Genomic DNA, 22,942 nt, shown 5'->3' on the forward strand with positions numbered 1-22,942 from the left:
CCCACTGGAAAGCCAATAATCACACAATATAGACCATAAAGAGTGGCACATAGGCACTGGAGAAATTGTGCTTGTTAACATTCCTGAAAAGTACTGGATCATGACAGTGGAGTAGCTATATAAAAAGGTCAGAGATTCGTGTGCATATTAACTCTTGGGCAGACAATACCTCAGAAAGACAGAACATCCATAGTAGTCACTCATTGCTTTCTGTTCATGTGGCAGAAGCCCTCCAACCTGCTCTTGGGTTGAAAGAGCCTCAAAGATAAGAGAAAATAATAAATACCAAATACCATACATAAATACACTGTTTTCTGTCCACGTGGAAGTATATAATATGCCTTTTAAATACTCGTACAATTTTTTTAATCTGCTCTGTTATCAAAAAAATCAAACAAATTCAGTAGCAAAGAAAATCTTTTATAAAGCCATTATTGTCAATTAGAGATTTACCTAAAATGTCTTGGGGCCAAGATAGGCTTACTGAGCTGTAGGTAAATTAGTCTGTCTGTCTCTCTCTCTATTTTCAAAGATAGAAGTCTTATTGCACGATTCAATTGATTTATTGAATATCAGGAAATTACAACATAACTCTTCTTTCCTTACTGATTTGTTTGTCATACATACCTGCTCTTTATTTATGCACATTTTTACTTGTAATCCTCCTTTGCACTTTGCCCTCACAAAATTCATCAAAGAACAAGTTCTCATGCAATACTTTTTGAATTTGCCACTCTCAGTGGGGTGGCTTCCAGGTAGTGTGTAGCACTAATAGCAAAGTACAAATATGTACTTGTGTCCTATGGAAGAGGGTTCAAGGAGTCCAAAAATATATAGAATTTTAAAATATATATAATTTTTTCAATGTCTGACTGAACCATATCACAGTCAGGCTTAACTCAAAGAAGCCACTTGGAGCTGTCTTGTGGGCTTCAAGGCAAAGGATTCAGGCTGGTTGACAGGCACGAGGGAGACAGCTCCAGAAATACTATACTTTGGTAGTGGAAATGTTTTAATATATTTGTATTTATTTTTAGTGTGGGACTATAGTACTGGAAGAGTAGGAGCTCCATTGGTATGCTGTGAGATCAAGCTAAAAAACTGGGAGGAGGGTAAGCAACAACCAACCATGCTTATCTTTTTTTTTTTAAACTGAGTAATAAACCGTACTCCCATAATAATTGCAGCTTATTATATTTTGGTAACACAAGTATTTAATTCTAACTCTTCAGTCTAAGGTAGCATTTATATGATTAAAATTAGTTTATTTTTTTTAATACTGGACTATTTTTAAAAGAAGCGCTTTAGAATTTTCAACATACAGTATAAACTAGAACATATAAAACACTTTATAAATACAGTAGTCATATGTGATGCACCTATTTTCAGACACCATTAAATTCTCATTGTTGCATATGAAATGGTCCTTCTCAGAGTGTTTCAGAGAGTCTCAGCTTTACTGTGTTTATGTTACACTTATTTTTGGCATATTAATTATTATGTATACCATGCTGGGCTCATAAGTGTAAGTATGCTTAATAATAATAAATCAAATTGAACTGGATACAATCACATGAAATAGATAAAAATAAAACATAGAAAAACTATGCTTCTTCTAAGCATAGTTTAATGTCTTTGGTTGCCTTTAAAAATATTAATTTTGAAAATGTTAATATGTTTATAGCATCAGCTTGATATTGTCCGTTCTTAGTAATGTTAACATAATGTCTCTCAACAACGAATTGAGGCCCCTAAATGAATGCAGCTAAAAAAGGTTTAAAGTGGGACAGTATTTAACTATTATTTCATCTTTTATAGGGGGCTACTACTGCATGGATAAGCCAAATCCCCGAGGGGAGATTCTTATTGGGGGACCAAATGTAACAATGGGGTATTACAAAAATAACGACAAAAAAGATGATTTCTTTGTTGATGAAAATGGCCAAAGGTGGTTTTGCACAGGAGACATTGGTGAATTCCATCCAGATGGTTGCCTAAAGATTATAGGTAGGTACATCACTCAACAGCAGAGTGGTAACAATTGAAGTTTCTGAGAATTGAGAAGCAGATGGTACGGATTGTTAAAAAGAACCATTAACAAAAGTGTCTTATGGCATTTTAAAGAAACCTCCCCAGCTCTTCCTTGTGGGATTGAACAGTACTCCTATAAAGTAATGATACATTTCTTTACTTTGTTGTATTTTTATTCTTTTCCAACTTCAGCATTACCCAGTCTTTTTTTCTGCTTATATTGAAATCTGTACTATCTGTCCTGGTGTGAAGTTAAACTGCATCCAGTCCTGCAAGCAGTCCTCCAACTTTCAGGGAAATCTTGGGGTTTGGTGGCAGGATTGTAACTTCAGCCATTGTAAAAATTTAATGCAATTCCGAAATTGGCAGACAGGATTCATTTCTGCTCTCCAAGGGAAAAGCTGTGCTGCAGCCGCCCATAGTCAAAAACTGTTGAAGAGCCAATGGGGTTAGGCCTGTTGGGGATCGGAACTGGTGAGGTGCTGAGGCATCACCTTCTGCACAGAGTGCTCGGGTCCCAATTTGAGGCAGCCCATCCAGGTAGGCACATGGAACGTTTTGTCTCTCCAGCATGATGATCATCTTCCTCTGCTGTCAGAGAAGCTTTGTAAACTCCGCATTTTAGTGGTGGCACTCTCTGAGGTATGCAGACCTGGGACTGGCCAGATTTCTATAGGTGGGAACACCTTTTATTGGTCTAGTCACTCTGATGCCTAAAATACTCAGGGAATAGCTGTTGCTGTTGTCGCTCCTTTGAGCAAGTGTATTATGAGACTGAGGTTAAGGTACTCCCTGGGTGCCTTGTCTGTTGTCTCAGTGTATGCTCCGACCATGTTGAGTGATGTCTTGATGAGGGATGTCTTGGAGAGTGACACAATTTATCCAGCTTAGGTCCAGTAGGCTACCACCTATTAGTAGAATGAGGTTGGACCAGGCCAGACTCCAAGATCAGGCTGTTTCTAATGAGTTTGCACACAGTTTGTGTGAGGAACTTACAGACTTGGGTGCGACTGCTGATCCTAATGTGATGTGGGAAACCCTCTATGACAAGACCCCGAAGGTTAATAAGGGTTGTGTTGGTGTTGGCAGTGTTCGCAGAAGGAGGTTTTTCACCTCACAGGGCACCCTGGATATTATCGAGAGGAACTGCAGCACACAGCTTGATGGAAACTCTGGTCTATACTGGGAACTGAGAAGGATGGCCACAAGAGCTCTGAGGGCAGATAAGGAGGCGTTTGTCAGAGGAATCTGTGAGCAAGTGACACACCATCTGTCGTCTAGTGACCCACATCCTGCTTACAGAGGAATCAAAGCATTATACACAGGAATGTGTTCCTCTGAGAGTCACAGTCAGGGCAGGTGATGGAACGGTAACGATCCTTTCGGAAGACGCTGCAATTGTGACCCGCAGGGCTGGTTACTTTGAGCAGCTGATGAAAGCTAATTCTCCGGCTAGGATGTTGCACGTCTCTGGGTCCACGGTACTTGAGGCTGATCCTTCAATTAGTTGTGAATCACTCAGTCTCACTGAGATTGCACTGGTGGTGAACCAGCTGAGGGCAGGGAAAGCTGCAGGGATCTGTCGTATCCGGGGTGAACTTCTCCGGGCTGGTGGTAAGGCTGTCCTCCTTGCATTGCAAGCAGTCTTTGCTTCCATTTGGGAGATGGGTATCATCCCAACTAACTGGAAAATGGGACTTGTCATCCCTATCTGGAAAGGGAAGGGTGATGGTCTGGATTGTGGCAACTACAGGGGGATAATACTGATGTAGGTGCTGGGTAAGGTCCTTGCTAGGGTCCTTCTCAATAGGATCCATGGTCACTTGCTCACCTACCAGTGACCTGAGCAGTCTGGTTTTACACCTAAGAGGTCAATGTACCATCGACTGCATCCTGGTACTGAGGGTTCTCATGTAGCGCAAATGTGAATATCTGCAGAATTTCTTTGCAGCCTTTGTCTATGTTCATAAAGCATTTGACTCAGCTGATCAAGGTGCCCTGTGGGACAACCTAAGATTTTGTGGGATCCCCCAAAGTTGCTGGATATCATGGCTGGCCTGTACACGGGTACCGTGAGTGCTGTACAGAGTGGAGGCAGAACCACTGCATTTTACCCAGTTGATTCTGGGATTCCTCAGGGGTGTGTTTTTGCTCCTACTCTATTCAATGCTTGCATGGACTGGTGTTCAGCAGGGTCGTGGGATCCAGCATCTGTTGGTGGAGAAGGATTCTCTGATGTTGACTTTGCCGACGATTCAGTGGTCATCCCAAAGTCAATGGAGGCTGTGATCAGGGCTCTCGAGAGTCTGAGTGTCTGGGCTTGCAAGTGTCCTGGATAAAAACCAAGATTCAGCCCTTTAAGTACTTTTTGGGCACAGCCTTCGGCAGTGTGTTTGTCTGTGGAGAGAATTTAGAGTGGTTTACTTACCTCGGCAGTAACATTCATGTCTTTGGTACGCTTCCTATGAATTCAGTAGATGGATTGAGAGAGCACGGGGGGTCATGAGTTTGCTGAATGGGGTGTGTGGCACTCCTGATATCTTCAGACGTCTTTAGAGTCCTGGTTCTTCCTGTTTTGCTATATGGTTTAGAGACATGTTCTCTATCCAGTGACCTGAGATGAAGACTGGACTCGTTTGGTACTGTGTCTCTTTGGAGAATCCTTGGGTACTGCTAATTTGACTTTATGTCGAACAAGTGATTGCTCATGGAGTCCCGAATAAGGCACATTATCTGCATTGTGAGGGAGTGTCAGTTACTGTACTAAGGCGATGTGGCACAATTTCCCAAGGGTTATCAGCTCACCTGGTTGCGACAGATAGATGGTCATTTCCGGGAGGTGGAACTGGACCATGCGTCTGCCTGCGGGATTGCCAATTGGGATCCCGAGTTGTTTTGTCATGTGGTGGCAACACGCTGTACCAGTGCATTCTCTCCAGCCTGATGTGAACCTGTACTATACTTATCACAGTATATCCTAATTCATTTCTGAATGGCATCTCTCTGTGGATACCAGACATATGGTTTCCATTATTTATAATGATAAATTTATAATGATTTATATAAATATTCGATGATAGAAGTGGGAGTCACGTGACTCGCGTGTTAGTTTCTCTGATTTGTAACTTTTTGACTTCACTTTACTTGCTTATTAATGACTTGCAACTTAACTCTTAAAATAATACAAAGTCTCACATTTTACCACCACAATTACTGTTTTTCAAATTGCTTTAATTTTAAGAAATAATTTTCTTTAATTTATGTTACGTTAGCATACAATACTCACTACATACCTGCATAAGACACCAGGACTAATCAGTATGTTGGAAGGCAACAGCAATGGATTTAATCAGTGCTGGGGACTATCAATTTTGAATATTTTCGTTTATTGCAGACTGCACTGCAAAGAGTGGAAAAGCCATCTGCAAGATCTAAGGGTCAAAAATCACTGACACAACATCAACATCTTCAAACGTTGTCTTCATTCATAAAAACAGGAGCACTTGCCAGTGAGTTGACCCGAAATTTTGTGATTGATGTGTCCAACTAACATACTACTTCAGCCGCAGAACCTACTGTCTCTCTTCTCGGCTGCATGTCAACTTCACTGATCCCATTTTGTGCTACCCCTTTCTAACCCTGATCCACACTCTGCTGCTCCGATTCAAGTCACCCACTGCCCACATAAGGTGCAAGTGTGACACACACTCTACTTGTTTTCACAACTACATGAATTGCCAGTCCAAGTTAGGATCTGTCCCAGCGCCAAACCATGCAAAGAAATGCTGCAAAGAACATCATCATAGTGCTTTAGCATACACTATAAGTGATATCCTGTAAGTGCTGTACAAGGCTATTTGTGTTATGGCCAATGCTGAAGTTCTAACTGTAGGTTGCATCTGTTAGACTTTTTAGAACTTCTCAGACATTCAGACAGTATGCTGCCTGAATTAGATGGCTACAAGGTCCTTAGTATATGCTAAGTTATATCAGCGTTAAGATTGCTTTTAACTCTTTAATTTATTGGCTGTATGCCCATTTGGAGAACTCACACTAGCTACTCTAGGGCTGCTTAATTGTAATGTGGCAACTTTATATTTTTTCATGGGAGATGAGAAAATATTGTATACCACCCTCCTCTACTTCACCTATACATTATTTTCCAATATAACACTTCTTTAAAAGACAAAAGAGCAGATAATCCAATTTCCGTCCAGTTACATGAAATACCAAACATACAGTAACAATAAGAGTTCACATGACAGCACATAGTTTAAATGTTATGCACAAACTTTCATTTTTTTGCTGCCTGATTTTTGACTAAAATGCAGAATGATCACAATGTTATGGAACACTATCAATGAATGATTTTACACAATGAACACAATTTTCTGTCACCACACTTGCCCTGCACTTTACAGAATTTCAGAACTGCATTATTTCATAATATTAAAATTATGCCAAGGTGATTCTTCTGTTACTATGTGTCTATTAATTTGTACGTGCCCAAGCCCTCTGTGTGTGTGGCTGTCATTAATGGAAAGAAAATACATAAATAAGAGCAAACTTCAGCTACATCTGCACTTCTTAATATTACCAAGTACTTTCATCTGGTCAGCTTACTAGAGTTTTTATTGCATTTTTGCATACGGTTTTATTTAATGTCTTTTATCTTGTATAACTACACTCAGTAATTCTGTACTTTTATTTACTAGAGATATTTTATTTAATGGAGTGAAACAGAACTGTTTTCATTGAACCATAAAAAGCCAAAAGAAAAAAAAACTGAAAGTTGCAATGCTTTACGTTCAGCCTAACCAATACTTGGTTATTTGTAATGGTCAGAATAGTATTCTGCTTTTTGGCTATAACCAAGCTAACTCTGGCACTGTTCAAACTGGCAGTGAGAATTCTGGCATTGCCTTCATCATTATTGAGCAGGTGTTTACTCAGGGAGGGGTGATAATGTGGCCATATTGTTCTTAAGTAATTTTCTGCATACAGGTACATGTAAATTGCACTTAGAATGCAATGCATTCTAAATGATCATGGATTGTTGAAACGTTTAGTTAATAAATATTAAAAATTATGTAAAGAAATTATTTTAAAATGAGAGTTGATTATGTAACTATGGTATACTATGAAGTGGGTGGCATGGAGGTACAACAGTAGTGCTCCTGCCTCTCAACAAGGACGCTGGAGTTTACTTCCTGTGTGGTATTTGCATGTTCTCCCCATGTCCACATGAGTTTCCTCTAGGTACTCCAGTCTCCTTCCTCCGCCTGAAGACATGGACGGTTATGCGGACTGTCAGTACTAAATTGGCCCTAGTGTGTGTCTGTGTGTTTGCCCCTTGAAGATGACTGGTGCCTTATTTGGGGATTGTTCTTTTTTTGAATACTGAGATAGGTGCCAGCTTCCTTATGACCCTACTCCAAGTACAGTGGGTTTGGAAGATAGATGCTTCATGATTTATATTATGATTTCAAGTCTCCTGGCATTCAGCAAAATAACACAGTTTTAAGATGAGAAGGTAGATGTTGAAGGCAATGTTGTGATTTCTAGGGTAAGCAGAAATATTCAGTGTCTAAAGCAAGGCTTCGTACTTTAATTTATATAGCAGATAGGCATTAAGATACTTTTACACAATTTAACAGATACTACATTTTATATGTATTAATTCAAGTTTTTATGGTAGAAGAAGACATTGTGTATGGAAATTAATATTTTCTCTTGGCTAAGGTATGCACCGTAATGCATTTATCAGGGCCAGATACTGCTTTGTTATTTAAGTTATTACCTGCTGATGACTAAAAAAGTGGAAATAATACTTCTTCTGTCTCGAATTCATTGTCTTATACATGTGTATCTGCTGCTTGTTGTTGTTCTTCTTCTTTTGGTTGCTCCCATTAGGGGTTGCCACAGTGGATCATCTCCTTCCATATCTTTCTGTCCTCTGCATCTTGCTCTGTTACACCCATTACCTGCATGTCCCCTCTCACCACATCCGTAAACCTTCACTTAGGCCTTCCTCTTTTCCTCTTCCCTGGCAGCTCTATCCTTATCATCCTTCTTGAAATATACCCAGCATCTCTCCTCTGCACATGTCCAAACCAACGCAATCTCGCCTCTCTGACTTTGTCTCCCAACCTTTCCAACTTGAGCTGATCCTCTAATGTACTCATTTCTAATCCTATCCATCCTCATCACACCCAGTGCAAATCTTAGCATCTTTAACTCTGCTACCTCCAACTCTGTCTTCTGCTTTCTGGTCAGTGCCACCGTCTCCGAACCATATAACATAGCTGGTCTCACTACCGTCCTGTAGACCTTCCCTTTCACTCTTGCTGATACCCGTCTATCACAAATTACTCCTGACACTCTTCTCCACCCATTCCACCCTGCCTGCACTCTCTTTTTCACCTCTCTTCCACAATCCATTACTCTGTACTGTTGATCCCGAGTATTTAAACTCATCCACCTTCGCCAGCTCTACTCCCTGCATCCTCACCATTCCACTGACCTCCCTCTCATTTACAAACATGTATTCTGTTTTGTTCCTACTGACCTTCATTCCTCTCCTCTCTAGAGCATATCTCCACCTCTCCAGGGTCTCCTCAACGTGCTCCCTACTATCGCTACAGATCACAATGTCATCAGCAAACATCATAGTCCACGGGGACTCCTGTCTAATCTCATCTGTCAACCAGTCCATCACCATTGCAAATAAGAAAGGGCTCAGAGCCAATCCCTGATGTAATCCTACCTCCAACTTGAATGCATCCGTCACTCCTACCGCAGACCTCACCACTGTCACACTTCCCTCGTACATTTCCTGTACAACTCTTATGTACTTCTCTGCCACTCCCAGCATCCTCATACAATACCACAGCTCCTCTCGAGGCACCCTGTCATATGCTTTTTCCAGGTCCACAAAGGCACAATGCAACTCCTTCTTGCCTTCTCTAAATTTCTCCATCAACATCCTCAGAGCAAACATTGCATCTGTGGTGCTCTTTCTTGGCATGAAACCATACTGCTGCTCAATAATCATCACCTCACTTCTTAACCTAGCTTCCACTACTCTTTCCCATAACTTCATGCTGTGGCTCATCAATTTTATTCCCCTGTAGTTACTGCAGTCCTGCACATCCCCCTTATTCTTAAATATCGGCACCAGTACACTTCTTCTCCACTACTCAAGCATCCTCTCACTTTCCAAGATTCCATTAAACAATCTAGTTAAAAACTCCACTGCCATCTCTCCTAAACACCTCCTTGCGTCCATAGGTATGTCATCTGGACCAATGGCCTTTCCATTTTTCATCCTCTTCATAGCTATCCTTACTTCCTCCTTGCTAATCTGTTGCACTTCCTGATTCACTATCTCCACATCATCTAACCTCTTCTCTCTCTCATTCTCTTCATTCATCAGCCTCTCAAAGTACTCTTTCCATCTGCTCAACACACTCTCCTCGCTTGTGAGTACGTTTCCATCTTTATCCTTTATCACCCAAACCTGCTGCACATCTTTCCCAGCTTGGTCCCTCTGTCTAGCCAATCAGTACAGGTACTTTTCTCCCTCCTTAGTGTCCAACCTCTCGTACAACTCATAATACGCCTTTTCTTTAGCCTTCGCCACCTCTCTCTTCACCTTGCACCTTATCTCCTTGTACTGTTGTCTACTTTCTGCATCTCTCTGACTACCCCACTTCTTCTTTGCCATCCTCTTCCTCTGTATACTCTCCTGTATTTCCTCATTCCACCACCAGGTTTCCTTTTCCTCCTTCCTCTTTTCAGATGTCACGCCAAGCACCCTTCTTGCTGTCACCCTTACTACATCTGCTGTAGTTTCCCAGCTGTCAGGTAACTCTTCATTGCAACCAGTGCCTGTCTCACCTCACCTAAACTCAACCTTGCAGTCTTCCTTTTTCAACTTCCAGCATTTGATCCTTGGCTCTGCCCTCACTCTCTTCCGCTTCTTGATCTCCAACATCATCGTACAGACCACCATCCTATGCTGCTGAACTACACTTTCCCCTGCCACCACTTTGCAGACTTCAATCTCCTTCAGATCAACTCTTCTGCATAGGATGTAATATACCTGTGTGCATCGTCTTCCACTCTTGTACGTAACCCTATGTTCCTCCCTTTTCTGAAAATACATATTCACCATAGCCATGTCCATCCTTTTGGCAAAATCCACTATCCTCTGACCTTCTTCATTCCTCTCCTTGACACCATACCTACCCACCACCTCCTCGTCTCCACTGTTCCGTTCACCAACATGCCCATTGAAATCTGCTCCAATCACCACTTTCTGTCCCTTAGGTACACTGTTCATCACTTCATCCAACTCACTCCAAAAATCTTCTTTCTCACCCATTGCACACCCAACTTGTGGTGCATATGCACTAACAACATTCATCATCACACCTCCCATTTCCATCTTCATAATCATTACTCTGCCTGACACTCTTTTCACCTCCAAAACACTCTTCACATACTGTTCCTTCAGAATAACTCCTACCCCATTTCTCCTCCTATCCACACCATGATAGAACAATTTGAATCCAGCTCCAATCCACCTGGCCTTACTCCCCTTCCATTTAGTCTCTTGCACGCACAATATATCAACCTTCCTTCTCTCCATTATATCTGCTAACTCTCTCCCCTTACCAGTCATACTGCCAACATTCAAAGTTCCTACCCGCAGTTCCACTCTCTTTACTTTCCTCCTCTCCTCCTGCCTCTGGACACGTCTCCCCCCCTCTTCTTCTCCTTCGGCCAACAGTAGTCCAATTTGTGCCAGCACCCTGTTGGCTCACAGTGCTGGTGGTGGTCGTTGTTAACCCAGGGCTCGACCAATCCGGTATGGAAATTTGCATTACTGTCTGCATATTGATCTGGCAAAATTTTACACCGGATGCCCTTCCTGACGTATCCCTCCCCATTTATCCAGGCTTGGGACCAGCACAAAGAAACACACTGGTTTGTGCATCCCCTGTGGCTGGGTTTGTCTGCTGCTTGTTAATGGTTAATATAAAATTATAATTAAAAGACCAGACTATACAAAAAAATTAAAATATTGAAATTAAAATGAAAATTAATTCCAGAAAAGGGCATCTGTAAATTCCAGGAGAAATTAGGGAAAAATCTTAAACAAACAAAAGCCATACTGGTTGAAATGAAATATAAACAGAATTTTAACCACAGAGGTAATTTTATAAATTTTATATTAATGATTAAATTCTTATATTGTACTTGGTTTTTGCTTTTCAAAAAATTGCTTTTGACTAAATTTTCTGTGTTAAAAACATAAGCTGCTATGTGCATTAGTAAAAAACTACATATATATATTTATATATACTGTGTGTGTGTGTGTATGAGTATATATGTATATTTTTCTATGTTTAATTACAGATCGCAAGAAGGATCTGGTAAAACTTCAAGCAGGAGAATATGTGTCTCTCGGAAAAGTTGAAGCTGTATTAAAAAATTGTGCGTTAATTGATAACATCTGTGCATATGCAAATAGGTAAAGTGGATTTAATTTTCAGAATGATATTATTGAGTGGTGAATGATAATTATTTAAATTAGTATTAAGTTGCAATCAAGCACATTCCTTTCTAGTACAATGTACAGTACCAAGAACTTATGCGAACCGTTAGTATTAATTTTAACAGTTTTGTTATTTTTTAAGTGAATATATAATGATTAGTCAACTTATTAATAGTATAAAATATATAGAAATTTTGACACTTTATTTAAATAACTTTTAAAATGTTTTATGTATTTTATTAATGTTATTTTAAACTATTAAATTACAGCGACCAGTCCTATGTGATTGGATTTGTTGTGCCTAATCAGAAACATCTTATGGCCCTTGCTGAGCAAAAGAAAATCAAAGGAACATGGGAAGAGATCTGCAATAACTCTGAAATGGAAAAAGAAGTATTGCGCATTGTTGCAGAAGCTGCTATAACTGGTACATTGTAATTAAATCATTAACTAGTTACATGTATAGATCATACCTATAGAAAATCTATGAACCTTTTGGAATTTTCACGTCTCAAAGTGTGAAACCAAACGCATTAAATAATTTTTTTTTACTTATATGCTTGAGTTTCAGTTGTTCAGACATTCTGAAAGCAACATCTTCTTAAACTCCTGTTTTAGCCATTTGTCCTTGAAATTCTCCCACCTTTGTGGTCTTTTTCCCAAACTGCTCCACACCCAATACAGTACAACACTGGCATTATTTGCATTTTACTTCATGCAGTCAACCTTCATCATTACCTTCTTCCCAGTCGTCTCCCTCTACTTTGCAGATTACTTCATCTTTCTCAGAAAACCTCCATACATTTCTGATAATTCTCATTTTGGGCATGTCCAGCTGTGCTTCATATTTCCACTTAATCTGTCACATCTTATTCCAATAGACTGAAAACTTTCTCTCCAATGTCAAAGAGGTTCCTTTACAAAAACATATGTAGGATAACTTCTGAAATGTCTACTATTTACATCTCCTCCTTCTTACAGTACCACTCGATCTCTATCTCTGCCCATTATCACTGTGTTGCATTAATTCCAGCATTTCCATACTCTTAATAAAATTATTATGTCAATAAATCTACTGAATTAATGTCTGACTGTATCATACACCTACATCCATGACCATATTAACCTGACTTTGGACATTGCCATTTATGCACAGCTAACTTTCTCAATACAGAAACCCATTAAAAACCAACTTCTTTCTCTTTGTATAGTGAATTTCATGCAGAATAGAAACAGTGGACATAGTTCATTTTGCTTGACATGAAACCAACCTTAATTTCATTACATTTTACCTGATCCCCTGTTCTCTTCATTTTTTGCCTGGCGCTATCTCAGATGTCTTCAACGGTGTTGAATAATTTATCAACCTGAGTATGAAAGAAAGTTGCAAGCATGTTGAAACAAGTCTGGGCATGTTATGACATGTCTCAAGGTTACTCATGCACAATTTTGGCTCAGTGCAAGTCTATCATTCCAAGAGACAGGATGTCAGGAGAGTCCTTGTGCGAGTCAAGTAAGAAAATGGTAGATTTGTAGCAACATTCAGTGATAAAATTTCTTACAAATGAAGGAAAAAAGCCAAAGGAGATCCATGAACACATGACTGCTCTTCACGGCGAGTCTGCCCCACCATCCTACAAAGTAAAATTTTGGAGCAAGCAATTTCAGTGGTTAGAGAGTCCATTGAAGATGACACTAGACTCACACTAGATGGCCTGTTAAAACAACTTCCACAGAAATGTGCAAGAAAGTTGAGGATTTAATTTTGTCAGACAGATGAATTAAGGTTCCCCGAATAGTTGAAAAATGGGCATCTCGGCAGATACAGTTTGGAAAATAATAATTCATGAAAAGTCAGTGCATGTTGGGTTCCAAGAATGCTGATGCCATGTCAGAAAGCCATGACGCTCCAGTGCTGTCAGGAGAACTTGGAGATGCTCTATGAAGACCAAATGAATTTTATTAATTGTTTGGTGACTGGAGATGAGATTTGGATCTATCACTGAGATCCTGAGTCCAAAATGGAGTCAATGCAGTAGAAGCACAAGTCATTCCCCACCCCAAAAAAGTTCAAGACAGAAAAATCTGTAGGAAAACTTGTGTCAATTGTCTTCTGAGATATTGAAGGACTTTTGGTTCTGGAGATCATGCCACACAAGACAACCATAACCGGGAAGAGTTACACCAACACAGTTATTGCTTTGCGGGAATCAATCAATTAGAAAAGACAAGGTAAACTCAGAGCAGGCGTGCTGCTTCTTCACGACATTGTGCAGGTTTACATGTCACATCAATCACACCCTACAGTCCTGACCTGGCTCACTCAGATTATTTCCTGTTCAGAGTTTTGAAGAAATCTCTCCATGGACAGTGGTTTTCAAGTCATCCTGGTTTGAAGGTCAAGCAGAAGTTTTTTTTTCAAAGTGGTTGAAGTCATTGCAGGAAAAGTGGATGAAGTGTGTGGAGCTATCAGCAGACTATATTGAAAAATAAAACAAAAATTTTTTGAAAACTCTTTTCTTTCCTACTGAGGTAGATAAATTACTGAACGCCCCTCTATGTCTGCTTCAAAAGTTTCATTGCTCCATAAGACTTTACCTCTAATGGAACACATTTTCCTTTATACATTTCAATAATCACACCTACTTTTCAGTCATTTTGTGTCTTCTCTTGCCTGAGAAATCTGTACATCGATTTACTCTCAATACCTTAGCTGCCTTTAACATTTAATGACTATTCCAATTGTTTGGGCTGCTTTATTTCAACCTCCTTTATCTATTTTTTAAGTCTTTCCATTTTATCATAGCCAATTTCATTTTTGATCAGTTTTTTATTTAGCAAGATATCTATGCACTGTATCTATAATAATAAAAGGCAAAGCCCTCACTCATCACTAATTCTCCAACTTCCCGTGTAGGTGGAAGGCTGAAATTTGGCAGGCTCATTCCTTACAGCTTACTTACAAAAGTTAGGCAGGTTTCATTTCGAAATTCAAAGCGTAATGGTCATAACTGGAACATATTTTTTGTCCATACACTGTAATGGAGGAGGCGGAGTCACGTATCGTGTCATCACGCCTCCTACGTAATCACGTGAACTAAAAACAAGGAAGAGATTTACAGCACGAGTCACACGTGGGAACGAAGGTAAATGACGTTAATTTTTGACTGTCTTTTAATACTGTGTAAGCATACATATTAACACATGTGCAATTAAACGTGTGCATTTACGGGGTGATTTCTCAGGCTTAAAAGCTCACATTTTATCAAACGCGGGAACAAAGGTAACTGACGTTGTTTACTGTCTTTTAATACTGTGTAACCATACATATTAACACATGTGCAATTAAACGTGTGCATTTACGGGGTGATTTCTCAGGCTTAAAAGCTCGCCTTTTACTAAAAAGGTAAATGCAAAACTATTTTCAATCGGTTTATTGAAACGCTCCCGTTAAGGATTGCAATAGCATATTCGCGAGATAAAAGAACGAAGTAGGGGGAAATGGAGGAAGAGCCGCAAACAGCTAAGAGCAAAAAATTAATTAAACAATTGAGAACGGAGCGAGTTAAGCATACAAGCATGTTCATAAGGGAAAGAAAGCACGGTGTAAAACGTAACTTTAAATTAAGTTTATAGAAACGCTCCTGCCGCGGATTGCAATAACATATTCGCGAGATAAAAGTTTAATGAGAACACACGAGGTATAAACGAACCACACGCCGTGGCGCAACGTTAGGGGCAACAGTTTCAACCATTCTATGATCTGCTTCTCGCAACTGAAAGACGGCACATAGCGGATGTTAGCCGACTTGCTGACCGCAACGTTAGGGGCTTCAACTATGGCGCTGACGCCACATCTCAGTGCCAACACTTTGCAGACTGTACTTAAAAGACACGCCCTCCTCACTGGACAGTTAAAAACACCAATCAAACTAACGAAGACATCAAGTATTACCCAATCAAAAGTAGGAAAGGAGGCATCTTCATAAAATGCGTGTGGGATGATTTGCATGAGACGCTGCTTTAAAAAAAAAAAATGATAAAAAAAATACGGGATAAATCCCGTCCAGTATTGATTCAAAACGGGACGCGCAATTTCATTCTCAAACGCGGCACGATTCCGTATTTTAAAGGACGGGTGGCAACCCTACAGTGCCAGGTAACCACCCATACAATCAGATTGTGATTCAGACTAGGAATGCAATGAATGTAATTACCCCGATCTACATACAAGGCGAAAGTCTTGCAACATTCAAAGATGATGGTTTGGGATAAGTACACCATACAACATAAAAGAGCTTATGAAGCCTTGAACCGAAAAAAGCAAGATCTCAGAGATCGTAAAAAAAAAAAATACGAGGTAATGTCGTTTTACTCGCTGTAGATTTTAGTCAAATATTACCAGTTATTCCACGAGGGAGACCAGCAGATGAACTCAACGCGTGTTTAAAATCCATGCTTCTCCCACGCTCGGTTATATGTCGCGTGTTCTCCGGTAGGTGCACCAAAAAATGTATACATTTAAGCATGTAATGGGCAAACAAAAAATGAGGTATACCCGAAGGCACTGCAGTAGTACTTAATGTAACTTTACTTCTTAAATGTTAATGTTTTACTGTTTAATAATTTATACGCTTCTTATATGTTGTTCAAATTCTTTATCAAAATACCACTGACAGCGCAATGCACGATAACATGGAGTGAATACACCATACGCATCCGCCCACGGCTGCCCTGCTGTGCGCAGATAGGAGTTGATTCTACAATAAAATAAAATAAAGATAAAAAGAGTAAAACAATCATCACCCATAAAGCGGATAGTAGACGTGACGTACTATATGTGTACCACATTTCAAGTGTATAGGTGAAACGGTTTGCGAGCTACAGGTCATTTAAAATCCTGGACAGACACACAAATTGCCACGGTAGCAAATTACAGAACAAGATTTTACTGTTTAATAATTTATATTTATATGAAATGTGCTTCTTATATATTACTTCATATTCTCATATGATAATGATGTTAATGTTTATATTGATTTCTGTGTTATTAAAACTGCATGTATGTGTGTATATGTATATATATATATATACTAGCAAAATACCCGCGCTTCGCAGCGGAGAAGTACTGTGTTAAAGAGGTTATGAAAAAAAAAAGGAAACATTTTAAAAATAACGTAACATGATTGTCAATGAAAGCCCGTTTCAGTCAGTAAGTCTTATGTGTGTCTTTATGTATGTGTGTATATATATGTAGATGTGTATATGTAGATATGTGTATATATGTATATGTATATAAATGTTTATGTGTGTGTGTATATTATATATATAATATATATATATATATATATATATAAAAGACAGCAACAGTTATAACAATGACAACACAATTACATTGACAATCATGTTACGTTATTTTTAAAATGTTTCCTTTTTTTTTCATAACCTCTTTAACACAGTACTTCTCCGCTGCGAAGCGCGGGTATTTTGCTAGTCTATATATATAATTCACTAAGTCCATGGCAAGCAAGACGCACGCAAGACCGAGCCCCTTCCACCAACAATTCACTAAGCAGCCAAACATGGCACACGCACTACAGAGTAATCAGTATGTGCGAGAGCGAAAGAATATGCCAAGAATGTTTTCATTAATCAAGAACGAAAGTCGGAGGTTCGAAGAAGATCACATACCATCGTAGTTCCGACCATAAACAATGCCGACTGGCAATCCGGCGGCGTTATTCCCATGACCCGCCGGGCAGCCATTACTCCCACTGCCATGCCTCTGCATAAAGTCAAACTTAAAATTGGTTCAGTCGTCATGCTTCTCAGAAACCTCATGCCAGCAAAAAGTCTCTGTAAAGGCACTAGACGGACTGTTCTCAGCATTCACCGCAATGTACTGGAGTGTAAAACAATCACAGCTGCTACCTCATAAGCTGTCCTTATTCCCCAGATTTCCCTGACCCCATCAGATTCAAATTTGCCTTTTACTTTTACACACAATTTCCTGTTAGATTGGCCTTTGCAATGACAATTAATAAGGCGCAGGGGCAAACTTTCAAAAAGATATGCCTGTATCTGCCAAAACCAGTTTTCAGTCACGGACAATTGTATGTTGCTCTCTCCAGAGTTCCATCTTTTCATTCACTTACAGCACACAAGCACTCGCGCACGCGAGAGAGAGAGACACACACACACACACATGCGAGAGAGAGAGACACACACACACACACATGAGAGACAGAGACACACACACACACACAGAGGCGCGCGTGAGAGAGAGAGAGAGAGAGAGAGAGAGAGACAGACACACACACACACACACAGGCGCGCGAGAGAGAGAGACACACACACACACGAGAGAGAGACACACTCACACAGGTGCGAGAGAGAGAATCCCTCACCCCATCTGATTCAAATTTGCCTTTTACGTTTACACGCAATTTCCTGTTAGATTGGCCTTTGCAATGACAATTAATAAGACACAGGGACATACTTTCAAAACGATATGCCTGTATCTGCCAAACCCAGTTTTCAGTCATGGACAATTGAATGTTGCTGTCTCCAGAGTTCCATCTTTTCATTCACTCACAGTCGTATCCTCAAACCTACCCCATTTGGACAACTGTGTCTTTCAGGAAGTATTCACCCATCAATACATAATTATGCGGCATATGCTACGCTGTGGGTTAGCTAGTAGTAATTATTATACTTCTGTTTGGTGTTCCTAATCAGTGCCATGTAATCTGTTAAGTGAAAAGATGATGATTTTGAAAGATTGTGTAGGCTTTTTATAGGCATTTTTTAAGGTATTCTTGTGTGTATATGTATTTATTTTTTACATGTCATGAGTTTATTGTCAATTCTCGTGGAAGAATGCTTCCCTGTCAAATAAAATGTTGAGTGGGAGTGCTGTGTAGGTGTTATATTTAAATGGTAGTCCCATTATGCTATTATTTTCTGATGCATTGTTGCACAATAATGGGTGTAGGCCAGAAATAAACACAAACCAGTCCATCACCTAAGTCTGCCTCCCCAAGATAGGCCTCATTACAGACACCCAACCCTAAATTCAACAGGCCCAATATGGAGCACAAGCTTTCAGAAATACTCAAAAATACAATTAAAAGAGGCAGAGGGAACATATCAAATTTTGAACCTACAATAACATAATAAATTTCCTTTGAAAAGAAACTTTTAAAGAAAAACAAAGTCAATCACAAAAAAGGAGCAGAAATAGATTTAGAAGATAGTAGAAGTCAAAATCCATGAATTCCAGAAAGAATAGCAAAATTCACAATAAACAAAGTATGAAATCAAAAGCACAATTTCAAAGCTTCAGTATAAACTGAAGCTTCTCCTTTTTTACTGCTAGGGCCACAATATTAAACACAATATTAAAAAATGACATACTGTAAATACAAAAAAGACAAAAACAATAAAAAAACATCCAAAAGAGAGCAAAATATTTCATTAAATTATGTTTAGATTACATTAGTACATGAAAATTCATAGAAGTAGCCATAAAACTCTGACTTACAAATGAAAACAGAGTTGTAAATGAAACAGATTAAACAATATCTTGAATGACAGTGTGGTGTCCCACTTTCAGTATATTAAAGTGATAGCCCCATTCAGATTTGTTGTGAAAATATGAGTAAAATTCAAGGTTTGCTTTAATTCACAACAATACAAACCTGTCCACATAAATACATACTTACACACTTGGCCCACCCTGCAGCTTCATTTGTACTGTTTCTGTGCTCAAAAACATGTCCATGCTCTCTGTGATACCACTGGTGTGAAATTATATACCTCCAGGGAAAAAAAAAAATTCTGAGTACAGGAAGTCATCCCTAGATTCCAGTGGCTGCCCTGAGCCACTAATTGTTCATTTCATTCCTTTGCTTGTCAGTTTCACATGACACTTCTACTGTTAATGCCACCAAAAGTTGCTTCCGAAAAAAGTGATAACTTATGATAATTAAAGTGATAATTACTGTAATCAGGATTTGTGTCATTGCTACAGATAAAGTATATTAAGAAAATGATGCACTGCCATTTTCTAAATGCTATTTCACAGTGGGTTATTAAGAATATATTTAGAGAAATGCCATGAAGAAATTAGTAGATTTCATAAAACATGTAGCCATTAGAACCAACAAAAAAGTATTTTGTGAAATCAAAAAATGAACAGAATTTGGTTTAAATCACTTGACAAGTTTTGTCTGGCCTCAGTTCTTCTTAAACTTACAAAACATGAAAAATTAGCATGTTTATGTATAGAAATGTACTTTTTGAATTGTTATTAGACACATAACATACTTGTCTTAATTACCTTTCTGCTAAACTGGTTATGTCTTGCAGCTAAATTAGAAAAGTTTGAAATTCCAATGAAAATTCGCCTCTGCTGTGAACCATGGACTCCAGAAACTGGTCTGGTGACAGATGCCTTTAAACTTAAAAGAAAAGAGCTGAAGACCTACTACAAAGATGACATTGAGAGAATGTATGGAGGAAAATAATCTTGAGTGCACGGTTAAGACAAGTCTGGGTTAAATAGGAAAATACTTGAATTGTATCCAATTTGAGACCAAAACGTGGCCTGTGTTGTTATCTGTCATCACTCATCATAATCATCAGTGGTTTTCAAGTCAGTTTTTCTTTGTTACTTTTTTAGTCATCTGTTTGTTAGGTCAGGTTCAGAGTCAAAACTAAATTAGAGAACAATAATGATATGAAGATTCACTGTGTTTTTTTAATTCAATTTTGCAATATAAATACACATTAAGTACTCTGCTGAAATTTAAGAGCCTACAAGATAAATGGCAATCTTCAAATGAAGTCAAAAAATAGCTGATGCTGTAATATATGGTGTATAGGTTTTGTATTGGAAGCTTAAACCACATACACACACAAAATTATTTTTCAGGTTCACTAATATGAACAAACCCCGAGTGTAAATAAATTGTAAGAACTCAGATTTTAGCTTCTGATAACCATTAGTAACTTAGTAAAGAAAGGGCTTTTCTTTAGCCCACCAGTAAATTATTTTAGTGCAGATTTGTTAATATGTAAAACTTATTTGGAAGACTCAATCATGTGCCTAATGCAGAATGGTTCTCCCTAAAATACAAATAGACCTTCAAAAGTGATGATTTGATATTTGTGTTCATAAATGGGCATAAATTAAAACTGTAGTAGAACCTGGTTATTATTACAAGGCTGCTTAAAGAAGAAGCTCTTGCTTATTAAAGCATTTTGCATATTGGCCGCAGAACATGCAGTAGTATTACAGTGTGCAGAATCAGACATGGTTGACATTCAACTTTAAATTGTCCTTACCAGCTCACTGTACTGGCATTACCAGTTCATTAATTTTTAGAAATCATATGCAAAAAGCTGCCTTGCTTAAAGAGCTTGGTTTCTTTACACTGTTAATGTATCACTTTACAAAGTGGTATAGGCTGGCATTGTGTATTAAACATCCAAGTGCCTGCAGGTCAGGAGCAATTATAGAGTACTGTTGTTTGTGACGGAGATTTACATTTTTTATCTCTTTATGCTATTTTTCTCCTGTGATTGAAAGTGGAATGTGATTCTCATTTTAAGCATACCTAGTAATATTACTGAAAATTAAAACAAAATTTTTTCTTCATTTTTGCAAGAAGTAGATCCTAAACTAATGCTAGGGATTTTAGAGAAAATGTCATGTTAGGTCAAAGAAACCATTTAATAACAAGGTGGTTTGCTTGTTATTTAGCATTTTTAAATATTAGCTCCAAGTATAATACTATCCCTTTACATTTCACGGGTTCAAATTTGAACTATAACCAGATGTGCAATATGATTTGTCTTGCTAGTGTAGTGTACACCCCCCACCCCATGCATGAGTGCTTATTTGAGAAAATGTGTAGGACTGATTTGTATAATGTTAAAAAAAAACATAAAACACTAGGCATTTGCAATTGGAGGAGTTGTTATTTATTGCATATATTAACATGGCAAAATTGTAATTAACAAGAATAATGTATATTTTGATGATGATGACATTGTGTTGCATGTGTTTTTTTTACCCTTTTTTCCCAACTTTAATTGGGTAGTTTTTTTTCTTTCTTTTTTTTCTGTTTTGGATTACATGTATGGTGATGATGGTTTTTATAACATGTTCAACAAAAGGGGTTCGTTTAGCTGTGGAAAAGTGATTTAATTCTGTGTTAATACTATTCCATTGTAGTTATAGTATGGACACATGGTAGCATAATACATTCACATAAACATTTTGTATATGAGAGTGGTATAAAATAGATAGTTGAATTTCCAAAGAAATCACAGCATCTTCCCAAAAGCATTTTAGACAAAATGTTGTGTCTTGATTTCTGTGACCTAACATTTACTGTTTTAGTTGCATTGTCATTTAAAGAAAACGCTTAAAAAAGGTAACCATTTTAATTTGACAGTGTAACATGTAACATTTTTCCCATTTGTAATGTGCTTTTTATCTTCATAGTATTTGTAGTAATAATATGTCAATTTCAAATTTGTAAAGTTTCTTGCTTTGTAAATATGAGGGTCTGGTATTAGCCATTGGAGCAGTGGCCAGTTGTATAATATATGTTTGAATTGTTTAAACATTGTTATAAAGCCCCCAATGTTGTTTTCTGCTACTCTGTCCTGGGGAACCTGCTCTGTAATATAGATTAAATGCAAATGTATCAAATTTATTTATTTGGAATTGGCCTTGGAAAAATACAAAATATTCAAATGGTGGTTTGCGTCAGATTGACATTTTTGATGTAACTGTTGCCTTTTAAAACTCTTTTCCATTCATTTCTTAAGATTGTTCATTAGTTTCTATGGATATTTTCTAAACTTCAGAGTTTAAATATACAAGAGGGGGCAAAAGGGTGTCATCAGTATATTTATATTGATTAGTATAAGCCCTTCAACTGCTTGCAAATGAATTTTATTGTTGTATGGCTCACATGACAGTACATTTAACAAAAAGGCAATGTCTTTCAACCAGTAACAAAGTTCCAGTGCCATGCGAACGTGTCGTACAAATGTGGCAATATTCAAACAACTGGACATTATTGGTTTTCATCCGTCATTTTGGAATAAGTCAGTTTTGTTCTTTATTTCGCCTTATACAGTTAGAAGAATTAGGAGGTTTATGATCAGTGATTTAATGAGTTACAACTACAGTACACATGTGCACTAAAAACTTTAATGAGATATGCATATGAAGCTTTATGGAAAAAGCAGTGTAGATATAAGTTTGACATGGTTTACAATTTGAATGTGCAGTATAAATAAATTTAATATAATCAAGAAAATTAGATGTAT

The 22,942-nt window shown here is 38.3% G+C and overlaps 1 protein-coding gene across 4 annotated transcripts in view; it reads left to right on the top strand.

Annotated features, from left to right (window-relative positions):
- Positions 1-22,362, top strand: part of acsl3a (acyl-CoA synthetase long chain family member 3a) — a 99,634-nt gene extending 77,272 nt beyond the window's left edge. For all 4 annotated transcript variants that reach the window (XM_051923780.1, XM_028794408.2, XM_028794409.2 and 1 more), the window contains 5 exons: positions 1,038-1,112; positions 1,819-2,007; positions 11,455-11,569; positions 11,863-12,020; positions 19,964-22,362. In XM_051923780.1, coding sequence (XP_051779740.1) covers positions 1,038-1,112; positions 1,819-2,007; positions 11,455-11,569; positions 11,863-12,020; positions 19,964-20,121 — 695 coding nt within the window. In that variant the 3' untranslated portion in view covers positions 20,122-22,362. The remainder of the gene's footprint in view (positions 1-1,037; positions 1,113-1,818; positions 2,008-11,454; positions 11,570-11,862; positions 12,021-19,963) is intronic.
- Positions 22,363-22,942: the final 580 nt, after the last annotated feature.

This window comes from Erpetoichthys calabaricus, chromosome 2 (assembly GCF_900747795.2).
Source record: "Erpetoichthys calabaricus chromosome 2, fErpCal1.3, whole genome shotgun sequence".
NCBI lineage: Eukaryota > Metazoa > Chordata > Cladistia > Polypteriformes > Polypteridae > Erpetoichthys > Erpetoichthys calabaricus.